Below are 21772 nucleotides of genomic sequence, written 5' to 3' on the forward strand. Positions count from 1 at the left end.
TATGAAGCATATGAATATGCAACAGGCTGTTGTTTTTAAGGGTTAATCCTCTGTTAACGTGGGTCCTTTTTTGGGTTTATGCTGCCAAGAAAAAGGTACCGGACATCCATAGGACATCCATAACTCTTTGTCTTCATTGTCTCATATTGTCCTAATTCAAATTGTCCAAATTATTATTACTCTAACTGTAAAACTATTTTTATAACCATTTTATTACTATTAAATTTTAAAAATTTTAAGAACAAGTGATTGGTGTTTTTCACACCCTTTGAAAGGAAAACTGAGCCTAAAAGTACCAATGGAATAAATGCATGGGGGAGGTCAGCCTTCCTGGGCCATGCCCTGGGTACAAAGCCCCAGTCCTTCCCGTAGGGATAAGACCCGAGACCTGCAGCCCTGCTTCATCAGGGGTCACCTCCTAGAGATTCTGTTTTTATTTCTGCCCAAGCAGAGTGGGTTGGGCTTTTTTAACATGATCACTACACCCAGCATCACTAGCAGTAACATCCTGCTTTGCTAGTGTATAACCATCTCCAAGGGATATCTGCTACAGGCAGAGCACAGCTTACAATTGCTACCAAGCAATCTGACACAAAATGTCAGTAATGCTTACCTTCTTACCATCTCTAAATGGCTTCTTCTCACTTGAAATTTCACAAGCTATTTTAAGAATATTGTGGTTATTTGCTTTCTAACACTGCTGCACAGGCATTTAGATCCATTTCATGTTATTTTCTGCTTTCTAATTTTGATGCCTGGAGCATATATACTAATGTATGCATGCTCCCTATCAGAACACAAGAAAAGCTGGAAATTCTGCCAAAGCTCTACCAGCAATGCCCAGATCAGCTGGGATCCTGTAAAGGATCAAATTGGCATAATTGCTTCAGGGTCACCATCTCATGAAATAAAAACATCTGTCCCTGTCCTTGAAACAATATTTCTGTCAAACTGAAAACTAGAGCACCGAAGATTTTACATGAATGACTTGTTCTCCTGATTTCCTTCTCTTAGCCATTGCATAACAGTGCTTTAGGTCCCTTCTTGGGGGGAGGGTTCCTTTGTGTGATTGATTTATTTTTTACAAAATTTTGGCCTGTCTTTGTCTCTTGACAAGATATATTTATTACAAAGGAATAACATTGCAATCTCACTGGTGGAAGTGGGCTGGAGAAGATGTCAGTATTCTTCTCTGAAGGAGTGCAGTTTTGTGTAGAGTTTATAATTATCTCATCTATTTTATATCATTTGACAATGGTGAACATAACTGCTTTCTCCCATACACATTCATACTACCCATGTTTAATCTAAAGCCTCAGAGCTTTTGAGACTCAGTTTTTCCTACTATTTTTCATGTTTTCATCACTTTGCTATCAGGTTATTACAACAAATCCTACATGGGCAAACACCACTACAACTTTCCAAAGCAAAGATTTTATACAAAGACTCTGCTTGGTTCCTAGGACTGCCTTGCAGAAATGTGTGGTACAAAATACCTTGATGAAGAAGTATATGAATATGTATAATCTGCAATCTGCATTGCCTGCTTATTCACTTCCTGGTGAAATGTAAGATTTTGGATTTGATGCATATTTTAAAGTTTGCATATTTTAAGAACATTACATACTTAAAGGGAGTTTCTCTTGCATTCATGATAACGAATTCTCAGCTATTCAATTCTAAAATAGACCATTTTGATAGCTTTCAGATAATGAGGCAAAGCACATTTTCCACATTTGGTTTTAGAGACAGGCTGAGAGATGTACCTCATCAGAAAGCACAGTGACTGTAAAGAAAAAAAATTTTTAAAGCCAAACCCCAAGTATTATTGCTTTAATATGATGAGAAGAATGGCTGTTTCAGAAAAAAAAAATTGAAAAAAAACCCCTAACCAAACAAAATAAATATAAGCATCAGGTAGAAAAGCCACGGCCAAAAAGAGAAGCTCTTAAGAAATATCTTGTCCTAACTCCTACCACACAGAAGAAGCTTGTGGGTGATACTGATGGCAGGATAGTGCTACCTTGAATCCAGCATGCTGACTAACAAAACACCTAACAGTGCACAGGCAGAGCCTACCACCCATTTCCTAGTCAGATGTTCCACTGGTTAGACTACAAATGACAAAATTCCCACGTTAGACAAACTGTCCATGTCTGGCAGCCAACCAAAGCAGTTAGTGAAACACCAAAACAAGCAAGTGCCAGTATCCTCACACCAGCTAGGAACACTCCTACTGAAGTCACCTAACTTGGTGGCTGACACCTTCCCCAAGCTCAGATCCCACAGGTCTGAGTGTGGCTTCTGAGAACAGGTTTAGGGATATTTTCTGTTTCTAGCTAATACCTGTACTCTAAGGCTATGGACCTGGGTAACACCAGCAACAAAAGCCTGGGCTACAAAAACTAATGTAGAGATCTGAGAGTTTGAGTCAAAGGTAGAAGAGAAAGGACGGAAGAGAAAGGACAAAATCCAAAATATTTCACTGTTCCCTTCCCATATACATGCAGTATTACTGCAAGAATTACTGCAGTGAAGCTGCTGGTCAAAGCACCCTCTGTGATCTGGCCTTTAGAGCTCTCAGGGCAAGTGAATGAAGCACAGCTGGTGCTGGCAGCTGCACTCACTTCAACACAGGCCTTGGATACCATGGCAGTATCTGCTCTCATCTACCCCTGCACACGTGTGGGACAACAGGAGTCCAAGGAGAAGGTCAGATACAGATTCAGCTTGAGTAACACAAGCATCTACCTCCCTTTCCAACAGTCAGAACCACCATCCACAAGACCACTGATGATCTCTAATTATAGAGACCCCAGGTGTGGTTCAAGTTGGCTTTAATCAATGTCTGTATGAGCCATGGAAGGGCTTAAAGAAATTCACCAAAAATCCCTGGTGACAGTGACACCTAAGTGACTCCACAGGCTTAATTTTTGAATTAGCTGCATTCTGGCCTGTTGACATTGCTCCAGCAGCAATGCAATCAGCTGCTGCTGAAGACTTGTGAGATCTCCCAGAGCAACTGAAGGACTGTAAATAACAAGAAAAATCCATCAACAGTGAGCTGTGACTTAAAATAAAGCAAATTCTTGTTCTCTCTATTGATAAAGAATGACACAAAGGAGCACCACATTGACATATCATGCTGTCAGCAATGAACTGAGGATCTTACAAATGGCACCTTCAAAACTAAACAGCTGGGAGTTGTTCTCCCCTGAACTGGGCAGGTAAAGAATGGTGACAATCAGGGATAGCTATTCCAAGTGACCAGGCAGGACTCAGACCCATTTCCTTGTGAGGACCCATTGTGATGGCTGGCAACTGACCAAAGAGCAAACAGAGCATGGGCCTCACTCATCTCCATGGCCACACCATCCTGATCCTGAAATTCCCCCTCAAACGTTTAGCCCTCAGTTTTCAAACATCTTACCCTGTTGTCACTCCCTCTCTTCTAGCAAAGGCAGGCATGGAGAACATGTTTCAATTCACAGCACAAAATGTTGCACAGCCCAGTTTCTGTCTCCTACTCAACCATGATACTTTTGTTGTATCATGATACATACATTTATATGACCATGATCAAACACAGACCCAAGCTGCTGCATGTGACTGTCCCAGTGCCAAGAGGCAAACAGCACCTACCATAGTACATTTATGGTGTAATGCCTTAATTTAGCATATTTTTTCCAGGCCTACACTCATATCAGACTTTTGCTCTCTCATACAGTAACAATACAGAACATCCCCAGAACATTCCAGGACTACACTGTGACTTGGTGAGGAGATTTTTGTGCCCCAAAGGTGTAATTTGTGCATAATGATGCCAAATATTGCCACTTGAGCCCCTTTATGTATCTAGTCTTTGCCTCCTACCCGTGCCTCAATTATGGAATCTTTAGGGGAAATAACTCATTTTTTCAAGAGAATTGAGAGGTCAAAGAGATCCCACAGCTGAACAGACTTTATGGATTAACAGGACATGCCTTTTCTGTCCTGAATAAACTGACTCATGCAAGTGAGCTGAGGAGTGGCAAAGGAAACTGCAGACACCCATTTATCTCAGTACCTTCTGTTGTGTTAATGTGAAACAGAGATTACTGGCAGCACCTGAGCAACATTCCCTGGAAACAGGGGTAGTAAAAGCACAGATACAAAGATGTACCTTCTATAATTTCTTTTCTTGATACTGCAATAATGTTAAAAGCACCCCACAATGTAAACTAAATCCCATTTTGTCTTTCAGCTCCATCACTTGTGGATCACATTCAGGAATGTCTAGTAATGGCAAGTAGAGGATTTTTCAGCACTTCTCCATTTTGCTCAACAGTTTGGGCAGCACTTGAAAGGTTGCATCTCTTGTAAGTAAACTTCAGCATCACAGTCACTTTCACACCCATTTTGCTCTTTCCCTGGCTAGGGATACTTGAGAACATTGTCCTGACTTCCTTCAGTAACTATCTGTGAGATTCCTAGCAGGGGCCAACTTTCCATGACTCTTGATAGCAAAACTCTCCAACAGGCTGATTAGTCATCAGGCAACGAAATAATTCTTGGCATAAAATAATGGTCTTCCAACAGAAGGTTAAAAAAAAAAAAAAAAGAAAAAACAAAAAAAAATCCCAAAAACAAAACAACAAAAAAACCCTACTATGCTTTTGCTTCAGATTCCATAGCAAAATTACATGTGATCATGACACCATTACCTGAAATACAGCTACAACCAACCACAGCAAATGTCATGGGTTATGACCCAAAGACTCCTTTCCTGTAGACCCATCCAAGAAGTCCAACACACACTTTCACACTGTCTATTTACACTTACCTACCTGGGATTATGATCCAAGATTTGGGTACTGAACAGGAATATACAGAGCCAGAATAAAGGCAGACTAGCAGATGCAGATAATCTGGAATATTGCTCAGACTCTCTGCTTTGGGAATTGGCAGAAATACTTTAATCTGTGTATGACAAAGTGCTACTTGTCCTGATAGTCTTCCCAACCCACACTACTTTACAAGAAATTCTTTTAGATCAGGTAAACAGAAAATGTCCAGAGTGCATTAAAAAAGGAAAACAAAACACTGCCTGACTGGGTACATGGCAGACTAGCAACCCACACCTCTGGAAAAAAAAAAGCCCTACTTTCCAGGCTATGCCATATTCCAAGGACACACACTAAAAATTCTTCTCTTGAAGCCAAGACAATGTGCAAACAAGCATGCTGAAAAGCAGACTGGCCTAGTGATCTGGATATTCAAGTATCCACAAAGATACACCGGAATTTCTTCTTCAACTTACTTGAAGATGCATGCTTTACTTTAAATCCTCAGCAGAAAAAAAACTCAATCAATTTTTGTAAATTAAATTGGAATTTTATAACATTTCTGTCTTGCTTTCTCAAAAAAAGAAAAAAAAACAAAAAACAAAACAAAACCCACACAGACTGCTTTAGGAAGTTTGTGAAATTAAAGGACACTCAATTCATAAATCAGGATAAATACTGCTTTTCAGTTACATTCCCAGCATTCACATTAGGTTACTACAAGAGAAGATGAGGAGATTATTTTGGGCAAGAAAAAAACAGATGAACACTTTTTGTCCTAATAATAAATTTTTTAAAAACCCATGAAGTTACAAAAACAGACAACTTTTTTTTAAGAAAAGATGGCGACTTAAGACAAAAATTTATTCACCTTTTACAGGCAGAGTCAATGCATGACCTTTATGTTAAGTGTGACCTGAAGAGCACATGGCTGAAGGCAGGATTCTGTAATAGTCACCAGGCAGGAGCCCATGCTAACAGCCACAAGCACCTTTTGTAAAAACAACTTGGTAAATGACAAAATGAGCTAGGAATATCAAGTAATGCAATCTCAGGATTATTACACTTTTAAGGGCAATATTTGTAGCCTAAACAAACCATAGAGGTGTCCTCTGTTTACAAGGGCTTTGCTGACTGCTCAGTATTCCTGCATCTTTCATTGAATGGTAAACCCATCGTTTTCTATATTTGGCCAGAAAAAATGATGTATCAGATAAAAATTTCTTAAATTCTGGCATCAATTGGGCCTTGGACTCTAAGATATTTTAAGAATTTTTTTAAAATATTGTAGGCAAACAATGACACAAGAGCCCTTCACAATCCTTCACACACATACTGCTATAAGATCCCAGCAGGATGGGAATGGCAAATATTCCATTTTGCCAATTTACAGCCACTAGTGCAAACCACTCAAAGGCACACAGCAAGACTGTGACACAAATGAACATTTAACCTAATCTGTCTTAACTCTCAGAGGTCTATTTTAAATTTGTGGACCATTCTTTTTCCTTAAAGGATAGTTATCAAGGGATGAGATTAGAATAGACAAAAACTCAGCCTTCAGTCCAAATTCCTTTGTCTTGTGGATTTCATCCAGACCCACAGAGTATTAAAATAAATTTTTTCCCACAATTTTTAAGTACGTCTTATGACAGGTATGATATGGGAAGTTATCCTCAGTTACTATACTAGAGCCTATATAATAATTTTTAAAATGTTTTCATCACTAATTTGATGGACTACAAGAGCTTCATCAGGCCAGTCTACTAAAAACAGACAAGTATGTATTTCCTGTAGCATATAGTTTTATAGGCAGGTGTTCCTGTATCATGACCTTAAAATTTCTGTAAGTATTCTAGATTATCACTATCCAGTTTTACAGACATGCCAGTAATTCTGATAAACATGCCTCTTTCATTTGTTTCACACCTCCAGTTCAAAGCTCTCCTTTTTGCTTTTAAAATAAGAAGTTACTTAGAAATCAAATTACTTCCATAAAATACGTGGGATATGACAACAGAAAATGCAGTCAAATAAAAACAATATGTATTACCTTAGATATCAAAACTGTGATCACCAAAAGCACTTTTTTAAAACTGAGAAGTATGATTAAAACTGCTTTTGATACAAACAGGAAAGGAGTGACAGTTTTGTATCCAGTGCCAAGTTTCACCTCACATTCTCACTGGAATTTGTGTAACTTTCCAACAACAGACTAAAAAACTTCAATCTCCTTTCCACTCCCTTAAAGTCAATCAGTTATATGCATCTGATCCTCACTCTAGGAACACAGAACCCCATATCAAACAATAACACAGGGAGAAAGGTTTTCCTTAGAAAACCTTGCAACTGTTTAATCTCTAAAACACAATTTGTGCAAGAAAGGCATGAGGCTAGTTTTAGAGGGGAAAAAATTATACCTAAAACGTACTGCATTAAAGACTCTTGCTAAAAGGAAAGCTAAATTCATCCCTTCATCTGGGAAAAAAAAGTAGTTCTACAGCTCTATAAACTGTTTTGTCCTGGAATGTAGAGCACAAGTTAAACAATGTCAGTTCCTAGCCAGAAGTAAATCTAAAGTTTCCAGAATAAATCTAAAGGGTTTCCAGAATAAATGTGTACATCTTATTGGCTCAGTCTTTAGGTTTTCAAAGCAGCACATGTGTTTATACTCTGACCTTTGTATATTTTCCAAATGAAAACAAAACAAAAAATTCTAAGCAATACATCTAAGTATTTCCAGCAATAACAACACTCCTGTTATTTTCCAAGCATAAGTCACAGGTAACTGCTCTCTGCAAGTATCACAGCAATTACATTTCTATTCTTGATATTTAGAAAGAACGAGTGTTGTTCCACAGAACCTCACCTGTCAATTTTAAATTGGTTTCAGCAGAAGTCATTCAAACACTGGAAACAAGCAAGGACAAGTTCATGGGTTCAAGTGATACACAAATTCCTTAACAAAAGAAAACACTGAACTTGCTGTACCATTTTCCAATGAATTTAACAATGAAAAAAGTCTCAAAAGAAAGAACTTGCTAATAATATGTGAAAAACAGAAGCTGATACCAAACTAGCACCTACCATGAAGGACAGGTCACATAAATTCAGTCTTGGCTGCCAGCTGACCAGTACTAGACATTCTCAATATCAGTATTAGATGTCTATGAACCAGACACTCAGGTGCTTCCTGCACACTGCAGTGCACCTTTAGGAATCCACTGAATCAGACTCAGCATTGCAAAGGTACAATACAACTCCATGCCATGTACTCACTGCCTCCTTCAGGCCATCAAGCTGGATTGTTTTCACCCCAGCTGAACTGAACCTGGTTTAGGGCAAATTTGGGAGGAAATTCCAAAAGGAGTTCCTCTAGAACGCAGATTCAACCCCTTCCCCCTACTGGTTCAGGAAAATATTTCCTTGGAGAAAAGTGGAAAAAGCCCTGTTTATTTAACAAGCAAAGCATTCATAGGCATAAAAAATGAAATTATATTAAACAATAAAACCTCTCTCTGTTCTGAAGAGATGTCAGACTCAGGAGGGCCCTGTTGTGGCTGCAGCCCAGCTGGCTCAGCCTCTCCCAGCCCCGGCCCTGCTGAGCCCCAGGTGGGAGCTCCAGGGGCTCTGCTGGGCGCTCACTCCAGAGCTGGGCTGGGCAGCCCCAGGGAAAAGGAAAATCACTGTCAGGGAACTGCTCTGCCCCAGCCAGCTAAAAACTAACTGGAAGCAAAGGAGTGCTCTGTCCTGCTGTCTGTCTGTCCGTGCTGCAGACAGTCCAGGAGCAGGAATGTGGAGCAGTGAGTGCAGCTCCTGAGCACAAACTGCTGCTTCTGTTCGCCCCATCTCAGCCTCAGAACCAGCCTGAAAGGTGCAGAACTTAACATCCAGCATAAACAGAGACAACTGGGGATACAAACATCACCAGGACACCAGGCCAACCAACCAGTGCTGGGATAAATTCACACTATGATTTACAGAAACAAAGAAGGCTCATGCCAGTAGAGCTGTGTGGTCAGTTTTATTAGTTCTCCACAAGCAACTGTACAATAACTTTAGCAAATTAAACATGAAAACTTTAAAAAAAAATAAAAGAAGGAAACTCACTGAAAAGGACATTGCAATAGACGTCAAAGGTGAGACATCAGATGGCAACATACTGACCACAGCCACAAATTCTAACAGCTTTCTCAGAAGCTAAACACATCTTAGCAAGCACAGAAAACTCTGTGCTCATAATAAGAACAAAAATAATTTTGCTTAATGGTGAAATTACCCCATGGCAGGGGAAGGATGCCCTGCTTGTGCCATGCCAATGGGACTCTAGCAGTGCCTGCTGGTACAGACTCCTCCTGGGGGCTGGGACCACAGGCCAGCTCCCGTAAAAGGACCTTGGGTCTGTCTCCTCCAAGCTAGAAGAGGCAATAAATGGCCTGCTTTATTAGGGAGAAGCACTACTACTCCCCTTAACCTGTAGGATTTAAGGATGTCTTTCTGAAGCTCATTTGCATGTTTAGTTTTGATTCTGTCAAGGATCTACATGCTATAGTGGCAGAATTCTTCCAGAGTTAGACATAAAAACATTTTTCTAATATGAAAAAGCCTATTTCAGTAATATGAGGTACAAGCTGACACCAAGATGACTACAATGATCTGGATCCAGGAGTACTTGTCTCCTCTTCTGAAAGGCCTGTACATGCACCTGACATCAGCTCAATCCCAGATGGTTTTATATTATCTGGTGTTCCAGCTATGAAGACAGTGAGCGTCATGCTGCAATTGTAAATATTAACCTGCCTCCTTTCCACTGAGAAGGGTGATCACACACACTTCTGTGATTTATCCCCCATCACTCCCAAACAGAACTGCAAGGGAAATGGATCTTAGCCCCTGACTGATAAAGAGTAGACCAAGGAACCTTCTTAATTTCACATACTGGAAAAAAAAAAAAGGCAAAATAAACAAAACACTTAAGAAAACACTTTACTTAAAAGGCAAAGGAAAACAAAACACTTGATATCCTCTTAACAGCAGCAAAAGATGAAATTTTTCTTACTGTCTTTTGCTACCTCGTACTACCATTTGTGTCTTTTCACTGCTTGTTGGTTTTTTGGTTTTTGTTTTTTTAGTCCAGTGTATGAGAAAAGTCCTTCAGCCAAAAAAAAAAAAAGATTGAGATGGAAGAAGTAGGTTGCAACATATTGCTGTATTTTTGTGCTCCATATAACCTTCCCAGAAAAACTCTCTTTGGTGGAAATGGATCTGTGACATCCAATTTTGGCAGTAGCAAGAAACTCAGGCCTTTCTAGCAGTATTTACAGAAGTTCTTGTTGAGAAACGCCTCGAATTCCCAAAAACAAAGTCAGAGAAGAGGATAAACACCTACACATTTGCATGGAAAGCATAGCTTTCTCTTACAAGCTCAAAATGTTTTTTGATTAGATTCCCCAAGACTTCCCAGCCTCCCTATACCTCCCAAACCCTGCATCTGTGCTTAATGAAATAATCTGAAGGATGGACTTCAAGAAAGCATGACATTCTTCCTCTTCTTTTTTGCATTTTTTGAGGCCATAAACTGCAGTAATTACAGATGAGCCATGTTCATATGACAATATATTCCAGATAGACAGCAAATTACGGTGCACTTAAATCAGTGACTCCATTTTATTCCTGATACTAAGAAGGCAAAACCAGAAGAACAAATTACTTCTTCTTGCAAGGTGGATAATGGAAATTAATCTACATCTACTCCCACCTCAACTGCCACCAGCAGCTACATTTCAATAGAAGGGGAAAACTGACAGATTAGCAAGGGAGACATGCAGAAAAATACTGCAGATAAATTTTTTAACACAAATTGAAGTTAGTAGTATCTAAGAATAAATAACCATCTATCTGCTTTCAAACCAATTTTTATATGTGCATTAGACATTAAACAATATTTCCTGTAGGCTGAAGCAACAGGAAGGAAGATAGGTTGTTAACTTTGTATTTAAATTACCTCACAGATGCTTAAATATTTTACTGGTGAAGGCTAGATCAAAGTTTCTCATGTTTAGACTACCTATTAAAAACCAGTAGAGAGAGATAAATTATCAGCTAAAAGATGGGTTTTAGAGAAAGATGCCTGAATATTACTCAAAGTTATTGAACAAAATGGCTGGAAAGAAAAAGCACTATGAGTTCAGGACTGAAAAATAAAAACCCCAAAAATAGAACTAAAAATAAAATGATGACTGGGCCCAGTACTTAAAAGACGCCTGAAGAAGCAGATCGATAAAGCTACCAGATCCTAACTTCTCAATTTCAGCAGAAATTAGGTATAACTGGGGACAAAAAATAAACCTCTCCCTCCATGCTTCATATCATCAATTATTAAGAATATGCAACTTTCAAAACTCATTCATTATGAAAAAATGGTTACAACGGTAGAAAACATTTTGTTTGAATTCTTAATAAAATTTTGATAGATGTCTATAGCACATGTTGTAATTGTTTATGACTGCAAGGGTGGTATCACAAACATTGTTTTGGAAGAGAACAAGAAATCTCAGGACAATTCCAGCCCTCTATTAGACAGACTTTTTGTCATATTAACCATTGTTAAAACAGGAGGAATACTTAGACATATTTACTAGATTTTAGACATTCATTTCCAAGATATTAAATAACAAAAACTCTTGATCAAGGACTTGATTTCAAGGACTTGTGGTATTAGTCTGCATTTTTTAGCAAAGGCAATTACTGGCCCAAAGATGGAGTTCTTCAGCATCAATGAAAAGTGTGACAGCTTCAGAGAGGATCTAAAAGGGAACAATTTCAGTAGTAAAAATAATGGGAAATAAATTGGAAGGACCAGATCAGTGCAGGGACAATATATACTCATATGTGAGGTCACCCAAAAAAGGCCACAGCAAAGCTGTCACTTTCAAGTTCAAATTAACCCAGATCCTGCAACACTTACAACCCATGGCATCGAATTCTGGTTTTCACACTAGCATTACAAGCTATCATTAAAATCAGAATGAGAAAACACACCAAGAATTTCGGCCTGTGTGCTTGGGCAGGCAGTCTGAATGCTTATGCTTGGTTCCAGCTTGTATTCATCCCAACACCAAGAATTCAGTACATCTTTTATTTATAGCCTACACTGAGGCTTTGCAAAGAATCTTTTCTTTCCAGGGCTGGGAAAGGATTTATTTTCTTCCTATCTGGCATGCTTTACATGGACATCTCTGCTAAAAAGGTACAACATGAAAACATTACCACTATTTATAAAAACATGTTTGACATCTGCATCACAGGGATTCAGAAGGGATTGACACCGTTATAAAAATCTTTATACAAGTAGGATGGTATCTGGAATGACTGAGCAGGAAGGATCATGTTACTTCTCCTTTCAAAATCTATTTTATACAGCAATTTTCTAGACCTTCCATTCAGGAAGTCTTCATAATAATTACTAATTGTCCCTTTTAGCCCAGCTTTACAGAAACCACTTCAGTCACATAACTGAAACTGTATGTGTAAGACAGCTATTCTCATTATCAGCCTTTACCTGCTCGAGCTCTCAGCTTCAAGTTCTTGCCCTGATGATTTTTTTCTAAATCTCATTAAGCAATGTAAGAGTCAATTACATAAGTGAAAAACACTTTCTGTTGTTACAGCATGCTTTTTACAACTCTACCTTCCATTATCCAGAGTGTTACAGCACAATAAGGCAAGGCTGATTAAATTAAAATTTGGATTTTTTTTTAAATTGTTCTATTCTTTATAATTTCCCTATTTATCTGTGGTCCACAAATTACTTTTCTGAGCAGCAATGCTAAAAGGATGCAGTTTATGGAAAGGATGGCAGACTGCCATATGGCTGTTGTACAGCTCATTTTGAGGATACCTTGTACCTATAATCTGCATTTTACTCCTATGCACTTCAGGCACCCTTGCCTGCTTCCATTCCCCTTCATTTCAGACCTCCCACATTTTTGTAATGTGGAGGAAATGCTGAATGAGGCACTGGACAGTTGGTTACCATCATCTTTTTGATGTAACCCCAAAACTGTGTGTCTTCTGGGTTACTTGCTGCATTGATATAAATCTGGATTCGTATTACACTGCCTAGAAACTGCAAATGGAAATTCTCTGCGAGTACTTCTGCTATTTTTATCACTAAGCTCACAAAAAACTGAAACAGAGCTCCTCATATTTTTTAATGAAAAACCAAACTGACAAACACGATGCTTTTCTACAAGGAAAAGTGTAATAATGCCAGTCAATTAGAAATGTAAAAAACGAAGAGAAAACAAAGCACACTCAAAGGCAAATTTCACCCTCTTCAACAAAGTCCTGTACTATGAGTACTATGAGTGAAAACTGATCGACAGACCAAAAAATGTATTCAATAAAGAAAAAGATTAAATAAACCCCAAGTTTGTAATTAATTGCCATGATCAAAACATCCTGTTCATGCAGTAAATGGGTCATCATTCCTACCCAGCATGTGGAAGGGTTAGCCTAAAAGGGTTCCCTGGAAGGATAAGGGGTTTCAGTATAAAACCCCTATATAAAGCTATCTAGACTCACCAGTATCCTCATCCAATGTCCCAAAGAAAAGCGGGGGAAAAGTGTATATTTCCTTTAGAAGTCTCATAAGAATACTTTCAAACAACACCCTAATTGATGGATGTTTATGGTGATATCTACTTATAGACAAGCTTATTTCTTTTGACAGGTTTATCTAGCATGTAGTAATTCATGCATACACAGAGTTCATCTTTTATGCACCCACATCCATAAAACAAGCAACAATATCAAACAAATTGTGTGATAAATGTATCATCCCTGGTAAAATCACCTCCTCTTCTTTCAATTTATGTATGTCAAGACCTATTCCAGAAGCAGAGAACACTGAGCCATTTTTAATGGCTCTTTTTCTCAAACTCCTCTCCCTCCTTCATTCGCTTTTAAAAAATTGCTAACCTTTTTAAAGCACAGAACTTCTGTATAATTACATTCACTTGAAGCTCATAATAGGAGTTCAAACCTGGGTTGGTAACAGTTACACTACAGCGTGACTTTAAGGCATTTCCATTAAAATAACAGTTGACGAAATAACTACTGTGACTTGTAACAAGCATTAGAAGTAGGGACATTTCACCCTGTCTGTTATGCACTGTTCAACATTTCATTTCTTCATCAGCACCATCTTGGCTCTCCTAGCCATGAAGGTGGCAGCTGTACTCATGTGCCTGTTGACTTTCTTCATAATGATCACTACTATTATTTTTTAAATCAGAAAATGGTTTAAACCAATCTGGAACCTCCATAAAAAACCTGAGTTGAAACTTTCATTAAAATGCAGGTGTTATGACGCTCCAGACATGGTAACAAGGGAGATGACCATGTCAAAACATTTAATAGACCTCTCAGCGTCAGATGACCAAATTCACATCCATACAATGCATTGACCACTGATTTTAGTTAAGCTCACATTTATGCTCTTCTGAAATGTATTTATAAGCCAAAAAGAATCTCAGTAGAAAATTCAGGATATAAATTTGGGACAGCAGGGCTATAGCTGGGTAGAAAAACAAGGGTGGAGAATTTAAGGTGTTTTCTCACATGTGCTGTCTATTCTTTTATCTTTCTCCCCTTACCTCAGCTCTGTATCTCCTCCCACCTCTTGTTTTTACCTTTGTATTTTCCTTACCACACACTGACTCCTTTTCATCCTCCATGCCCTGCCTTCCACCTTGCCTTCTTGCTCCTTTCATCACTGTCCCAACAAATGAAATTTCCCAATCTAGAGGTCATCTTTGATATCTGAAAACCAGAAGTGCAGCAGCAGCCTGTACCTTGACTAATCTGTACCTTGTGACCTAAATGTGAGATTTCCAAACCATATGTTCCAGATTTACAGGAGCAGCTAAGGCCAATAAGTCTGCAGAGATTTGACTGTTTAGGGACATTTCACAGAGACTGAGGGAACTGGACAGAACCAGAGAACACAATGCAATACTTCTGCATAACAGACTTGGGATAAACCATGACATACACAGATATTAAATCAAGCTTAACTTCCTGACAGATGCATGAAGCACCTCAGTGCAGGTTGCAAGCATTAGGTCATTGTGCTGTGGGAGTGCATTCTACAAACACACACTCTTAATGTCCAGAGATTAATCTTTATTCTCTTCATCAAGCAGAGAAATAAATTGGTTTTTTACATTCACTTAAATGCATAAACAGGAGTAAACACAGGGAACAAAAACTATAAGGTTTCTTTGGGCAACTGAAATGAAGCCAGCGAGTGAAACAATATTCCTAGAGAGGTCCTGAGGAAGCAGGTTTTCCTTTGAAACAGACATGACACAAGCAACAAACTGAGCATTGCTGTGCAAATGTTAGTACTGACATTGCTTATAGTTTATAATTCATAATGCAATCACTACAAACCCATGCCAGCAAAATTTTATGTCTTCCTATACATCCTGAATTAATGCTGTTCTCTTTTTCCAAGCTGAACAGTCAGCCAAAATTATCTCCACATTGTTTCTTTAGCGAAAAAGAAGCTGAAGACAAATTGAAATATTTTTAGTATAGTTCTACTATCTTTCTGTCCATAGGTCTTTGGAACTTCCTCCTGCTTCTCTTTAATACACTTTATTTATTTATTGTTGAATAATAAATACATTATTCAACAAAATATTAGCCAGCAGACACTTCCACTCATTCATGCTTAATTTTGAGCAGGGATGCATAAATACTTTTTGAGTGGAGGCTGCTATCATTTCAACTAAATTATGAATATAAACATACTTACTTTTTTAAAAATGGTTGTGTCAAAAGTATTCCTTTCATCTACAATCACAACTAGATACATGTCTGAAAGGGAGTCATAGTCCTACAACTAAATGGTACATATTACAACTTCACATTTCTAGTTGCTTATAATTTTGTCAAACTAAGTTTTTTGATGACAAACTTCCCAACTTGAATAAAACATCTGTGTGAGATTAAGGAATAAGAGAAAACAAACAAACAAATCACAAACAACTGCCAACTTGTTTGGGTTTACTCTCAAAAATAACCGTTAGCAGAAAGAAAAAATATTTTTGTTTGCTCCAGTCAAAAATACTGCAAACCATTATTTCAAAAATCTGCATTTTTTAAAAGATTTACAGCCAGGATAGAAAGCTTTGTGGTTTTGTGACTAGAGAAGAGCAGCCAGAGGTCAGCCCCTGACCAAGACCCACTGGACCAGCAAGACACCGAATACTTGCAGCTGGAATTCTTTTCCCTCACAGAATCCATCTTCTTTCCAAACACCCACCCTGAACACTTAATTTACACGTTTTTCCCTGTTAGACAGCAGGCATAGCCCAGGAAATTGCAAGGAGATCTGTCCCACAGCCTTGCCAAGGAGTGCTCCAACAATGCCACGCTCCCAAGGGACTGGTCTGTGGCTGGAAGGCTCCAATTGGGTTTGTCCTTGTAACCACACAAATAGTGATTTACTTCTTTGTGTATTTCAAAAGAGTGACGGCAGAAATTATTAAAACTTCATTTCCAAGGCTGGCTAAGTACATATCAGATGGCAGTGATTTCAGCCATTACCCATCACACTGCAGATTTTAGTTGGAATATACACATTTATAAGAAATTTCCATGCTTTTCTATACAGCCCTTGATTTAAGGGTATCCTACTACAACTTGTATGTATTTTTATATTGCTCCTTTGTCCTTACAGACCTCTTCCACTGCTCTAATCTACCCATTACCTACAAGACACAATTGTAGTTGTGTGCAAAGTTTTTTCTGGTTTCTACAATTTACCTATTATTTCAAAATTTCTATGAACAGTACATCTGTAAAGCACATCAGACTGAATAAAGGAACTAAAATAAAGACATGGCTTTAAAATGGCATTGTAAGGTAGAAGATGTATGTTTTACCTAAACAGTGATCTCATATTATTCAGGCACAATCAGTAGTTAAGCTGAGATACAGACTTGCATTTTCTAGCTCAAGTTTTCAAAGAAGGAACTCAAAGCAACCAACACACCAACAGAAGCACACGGGGGAGGAGAGGGACAGCTGTAGTATTTTCCTGTTAAAATACACCACTATCTGAGAAAGACACCAAAACCAACTGAAGTAAAACAAAACAAAAGAAAAATAAACAGAAGCTATGTCTTGCCAAATGATACATACAGCACTATAACTTTTGAGTTTAAAGAACAGCAATGCTACTGCAAAAAACTCCTCTCCTAATTCATATTAAGGCTAGATGAAATGCAAATTTTCATCTATGGCAAATATTTTAAAACAACTGTTACAGATTACATAGGTTATTGGCCATCAAAAAAAGTTGCAAATCAACATTAAGTAGTAATGTCAAAAGAAAAGTATAGTCACTGTAGAAAGAACAAATAATCCAATGAGCATTTTCAAATTTTGCAGACACAGTATAATAAATCTTAATACGTACTTCAGACCTGCTAAAAGTTAGACAAATTTTCTAAAATAGGGCTCATTTTTATGCAGATTTCCTATTCAATTTAGTGTCTGCTATTTTTTTAGTAGGAATTAGTTGTTGTAACTGATTAATGCCAATACACCCATGTAGGACAATTAAATATTTTTCTTTTTAGGAAAATCGAACAAATGAATCAACTAGAAAACCTGAAAAACTTTCCCAAATTAAACTGTGTGTTCCAAAGGGGATAATCTAAATGCTCTGAACACAAAGAATGTCATTTCTGAGGTCACCTAACTCCAGGTGCCAATTCAAAGCTACGACACCAATACAACAAAGTTCTCCCTCCAGACAAGGTAACTGCTTTTACCTTTATGTGATTTCTGCAGTGAGGTAATGGACACAGCAGAGACCCAAACAGAGTTTAATTCAAGGTTCACATATAACTCTTAATCCTGGGTACAGGGTTTTTTTCTTTTTAACACATCTTATGCCTCAGCTCATCATTTCTGAAACAGGATAATGCTCATGTACCTTCCAAAATACATTTCAAGGACAAAACTAATACTGACAAAGAGTTCAACTGCAGTGCTTGTAGGTATTTAGAAACATGTGGTAGGGAAAAAAATAGGTTTGGAGCATTTACAGTGAGAACTCAACAATGTTCTGGTTGAATTAATTACGGAATACTGTCAGTTTGATATTTCAAATGTACAGCTTTAGCAAAGGAAAGATACCACCACAGGTCTGGTCTCCCTCACAGAGGTTTTCATTTTACATTTGCTTATCAACTTTTCAAATTTATTGCCCTCTCCTAAGGATGCAAACAGGACAAATTTGCTACACAGAAGTTGTTTAATATTGATAAAGGTGAAAAAAAAATTTAAACTTCCCCCAAACTTCAGTTCTTAAGAATTACTACTTCTAGAAAGAGAGCACAAAATCATAGAAGAAACATGCTTTTAAATTGGTATGTAAAGCCATTAGACAAATAATTGAGTACAAGCCTCTATGCCTCCAGTTATTAAGAAAAGGCTGAGTGGATGCATTGTTATGTTACCTTAGAAGAATATATTCAGGGCAGACATAAAATTTGAATTTAAAATACACACTCCTCCACAATGCACACCATACATAAGCACATTATTAGTAATCATTTACCATGAGTTACTTCTTATTAACCTTCACGTGGCTTCATAAATATTTTCATTTTTTGTTTTCTTTAATTAATAATTATTTGAACTGACAGAATTTACAAACCATAATACAATTAAACGTTCAAAATATATTAGGCTTAAAAATGTGGTATTTTAAAGGGGTTTTGTCAAACAAGAAAATCAATTCATCAAACTAAGAGATTCTAACAGGTCTCTTAATGAGAATATTGACAATAATGGTTTTCTGTCTTCACAATCACAACAAAAAGACTGTCAAAAGAATCTTGATTACTGGTATTCATTCAAAAATCTTAGAAAGCTTCTTAGAGCACCCTGTAAAGTTACAGGTGTGTAAAACATATACATTAATAAATAAACTACTTTTCTGCACTTCCCTCCATACAACATTCCAGTTTTCCATTTACCAATGGGATTGTTTGGTGTTAGAATAATTAATGTTTGAAAAACCACATCTAGTGTTAGTGAATTAAGGTAGTAATTTATTTCTTCCACATTATGACCATTTCAGTTTTCAAAGACAGCAAATTTTCAAATTTCTACTAATCTCATAAATCAGCATTAGAGTTTAAAATTGCCTCATAAATCTGCAGAATCTGATTGACAGATTCAATTTCTCATTAAATACACGTGGGTATAGCAGCAAAGAACAGATGAAAAGAATGGCGACTGTCTTATGGGGTAACATGAAGCATTTTGAAAACTTACCCACTTCTTAAACGCCCACTTGTTTATCTACATTTCCTGATGAAACTCACACAACACATCATTTAAAAACCCGCCCTGAAATTCAACTAGCAAACAACTGCCTTCTGTACTCTGCTAAGTAAATCTACCTCCAGCACGACTCGGGGGGATGACTGCTTTGATGATCTGATGAGGTGCACTTCAAGCTATCCTCAAAAAAAAAAAGATAAAGATGCTTGGATGCTTTCCTCTTCTCCATCTAACCTTTATTGACTGACCCTTCAGTCAGCCTGCTCATGACACAAAGACAAAGCACTTCAGAGGCAGCTCCTACCCATCCCATAACCCACACCAGCAGATGGATTGACACAGTCTCGAAATAAAACCTGTCAGCCACACAAAGATAAGGTGTCATTAGCTGCGTGTAGATCGGTGTTACCTTCAAACACAAAGATACTGCAAATATTCTTTGCTGTCACAGCAACACTTGTTCCACAGGCCCTTCTAAATGCAAAAAATTTCACTCTGGTTTTCAGGAAGAAATTATGTTTTAAATTGTGCTCTACTTTCTAAAACACATATAAGTGCATCTACGCAAATGCCTAATCAAGTGCATGAATACAGTAACATGTCCATGAGAGGTGTTTTCTGAGGCAGACATACCCTTGCACTAATTACGGAATGCAGATTTGCTCCTATAAAAAGGAAATATACAGACAGCTCTTTGCTAGTCTATTACGGGCTCACACGCTCCAAGCGATGCAGCCGGTGATAGCTGTATGCCAAACACCAGCACCGGGAGCACCGGGGGAAGCCCGGGAGGTTAAAGTTTGCCGCGGGATACGGGAACGCTCCCGCGGGCTCCGCTCTCTGGTATCAGCGCGGGCGGTCCGTGCCCGAGCCCGCGCTCCGCCGCCCCCGGCACCCCGGGCCGGGACCCCCACACCGCCGGGACCCCCATCCAGCCGGGACCCCCATCCAGCCGGGACCCCCATCCTCCTGGGACCCCCACACCGCCGGGACTCCCATCCTCCTGGGACCCCCACCCTGCCGGGACCCCCATCGCCGCCGGCCGCGCACTTGAGCCCGGGCGGCCGCGGGAGCGGCCCCGCGCCCCCAGCCCCGGGCCCGGCGAGGCGGGGGAGCCTTACCCGGGAACTGCTGCGGCGGCGGCGGCGGCGGCGGCTGCTCGTCCTCGCCGCTCTCGGAGTCGGTCTGCATGGGCTCCTCGGCGAAGTTGACCCCGCGGGCGTCGGGGGGGCCCCGGCGCGGCGGCTGAGCGCCCCTGTCATGGCCGGTGCCCGCTCTGCGGCCGCTCGGCTCCTTCTCCGCCGCATCCTTGGCCGTCGCCGCCTCCTCCTTGAGGCGCCCGAAGTACTGGAGGGCAAACTCCAGCAGGTCCCCGGGCTGGCTCCGCAGCACCTCTACCGTGAAGCCCTGCAGCAGCTCCGTCAGCCCCGCCGGGATGGAGATGCTCATGCCGGGGCCGGCCGGGGGGGCGCAGCCCGGCCAGGAAGGGGGAGGGTGAGGGGAAGGGGAGAGGAGAAGGAGGAGAAGGAGGAGGAGGAGAAGGGGGGGAGAGCCCGGGGCCGGGGGTCGGCGGCCCGGGGGACGAGGCGCGCCCGGCGGATCGCCCGTGGGCAGCGGGAAGGGGCGGGCGCGGCGCAGGTGGGAGCGGGCGGGGGGCGGGCCCGCGGGGGGCAGCGGCTCCGGCAGCCTCGGCGGCGGCGGCGCCTCCTCCCCCCGCGCCGGGGGAACCTCGCGCACATGTGACCCGGGAAACCATGACAACCTCCCGCCGGGGACTGCGGCCGCCGCGCCCCGCCCGCGCCGCCGGGAGCCGCGGGGCCGCGCCGAGGGCACGGCACAGGGCACGGCACGGCACAGGGCGCGGCACAGGGCAGCGCATCTCTGCCCCCGCACGGGCTGCCCTGCCGGGACACGGCCCCGCCACCCCCGGGCTGCCGGGGACCCAAGCATTGAGCGCCTTCTCCCTGCGGGGTGTCCGAGCATCCGCCCTGGCGAGCGGCGGGGATTCCCGGTGAGCGGACACGGCCCCGCTCAGGGAAGGACCGCAGTGCATGTAGCATCTCATAGCTGGTTACTGCTGTGCTTTTTCACGGCCATGCACCACCTTAAAGCTCTTCTGCGCATCATTCATACGCATAGAAGTGCTGTCAATTTATATTAATCTATATTATTTAGGATGGGAAGGGGTGATGTGGTGCTAGCAAGAGCATCCTGTTTGTCAGCTGATTGTTTAAGGTTTAGCTGGAGAAAGAAACAATAGTTTAAAAATGGGGGAAGAAGTCCAATTTAAACACTGCTGAGTGCCAACGCTCATCATAGACGCTCTTCCAAGCCATGCTGCAGGGACTACTTAGCGCAGTGGTAAGTGGGTGCTGCTTGTCATCACCAGGAAGCTTAAATGTTTTAAGTGGAGTAAGCAGCAATTACGGGTGCCATGTTTTTCAATGCCTCACTAAACGCTTCTTGAAAATGAGGTCCGTGGAATGCATGAAAACTGCATCCCCCCGTGGTTTGCTATCACCTCTGAACATTGACCAATGTATTGGGGTTCCAGAGAGACTCCAGTTGGAGTCTTA

The 21772-nt window shown here is 40.4% G+C and overlaps 1 protein-coding gene across 2 annotated transcripts in view; it reads right to left on the reverse strand.

Moving 5' to 3' along the window:
- Nucleotides 1-20645, reverse strand: part of PRKAR2B (protein kinase cAMP-dependent type II regulatory subunit beta) — a 75340-nt gene extending 54695 nt beyond the window's left edge. For both annotated transcript variants that reach the window (XM_058804947.1, XM_058804946.1), the window contains exon 1: nucleotides 20318-20645. In XM_058804947.1, the coding sequence (XP_058660930.1) occupies nucleotides 20318-20645 (328 nt within the window). The remainder of the gene's footprint in view (nucleotides 1-20317) is intronic.
- Nucleotides 20646-21772: the final 1127 nt, after the last annotated feature.

Source organism: Ammospiza caudacuta, chromosome 5 (assembly GCF_027887145.1).
Source record: "Ammospiza caudacuta isolate bAmmCau1 chromosome 5, bAmmCau1.pri, whole genome shotgun sequence".
In the NCBI taxonomy this organism is placed as follows: Eukaryota; Metazoa; Chordata; class Aves; order Passeriformes; family Passerellidae; genus Ammospiza; species Ammospiza caudacuta.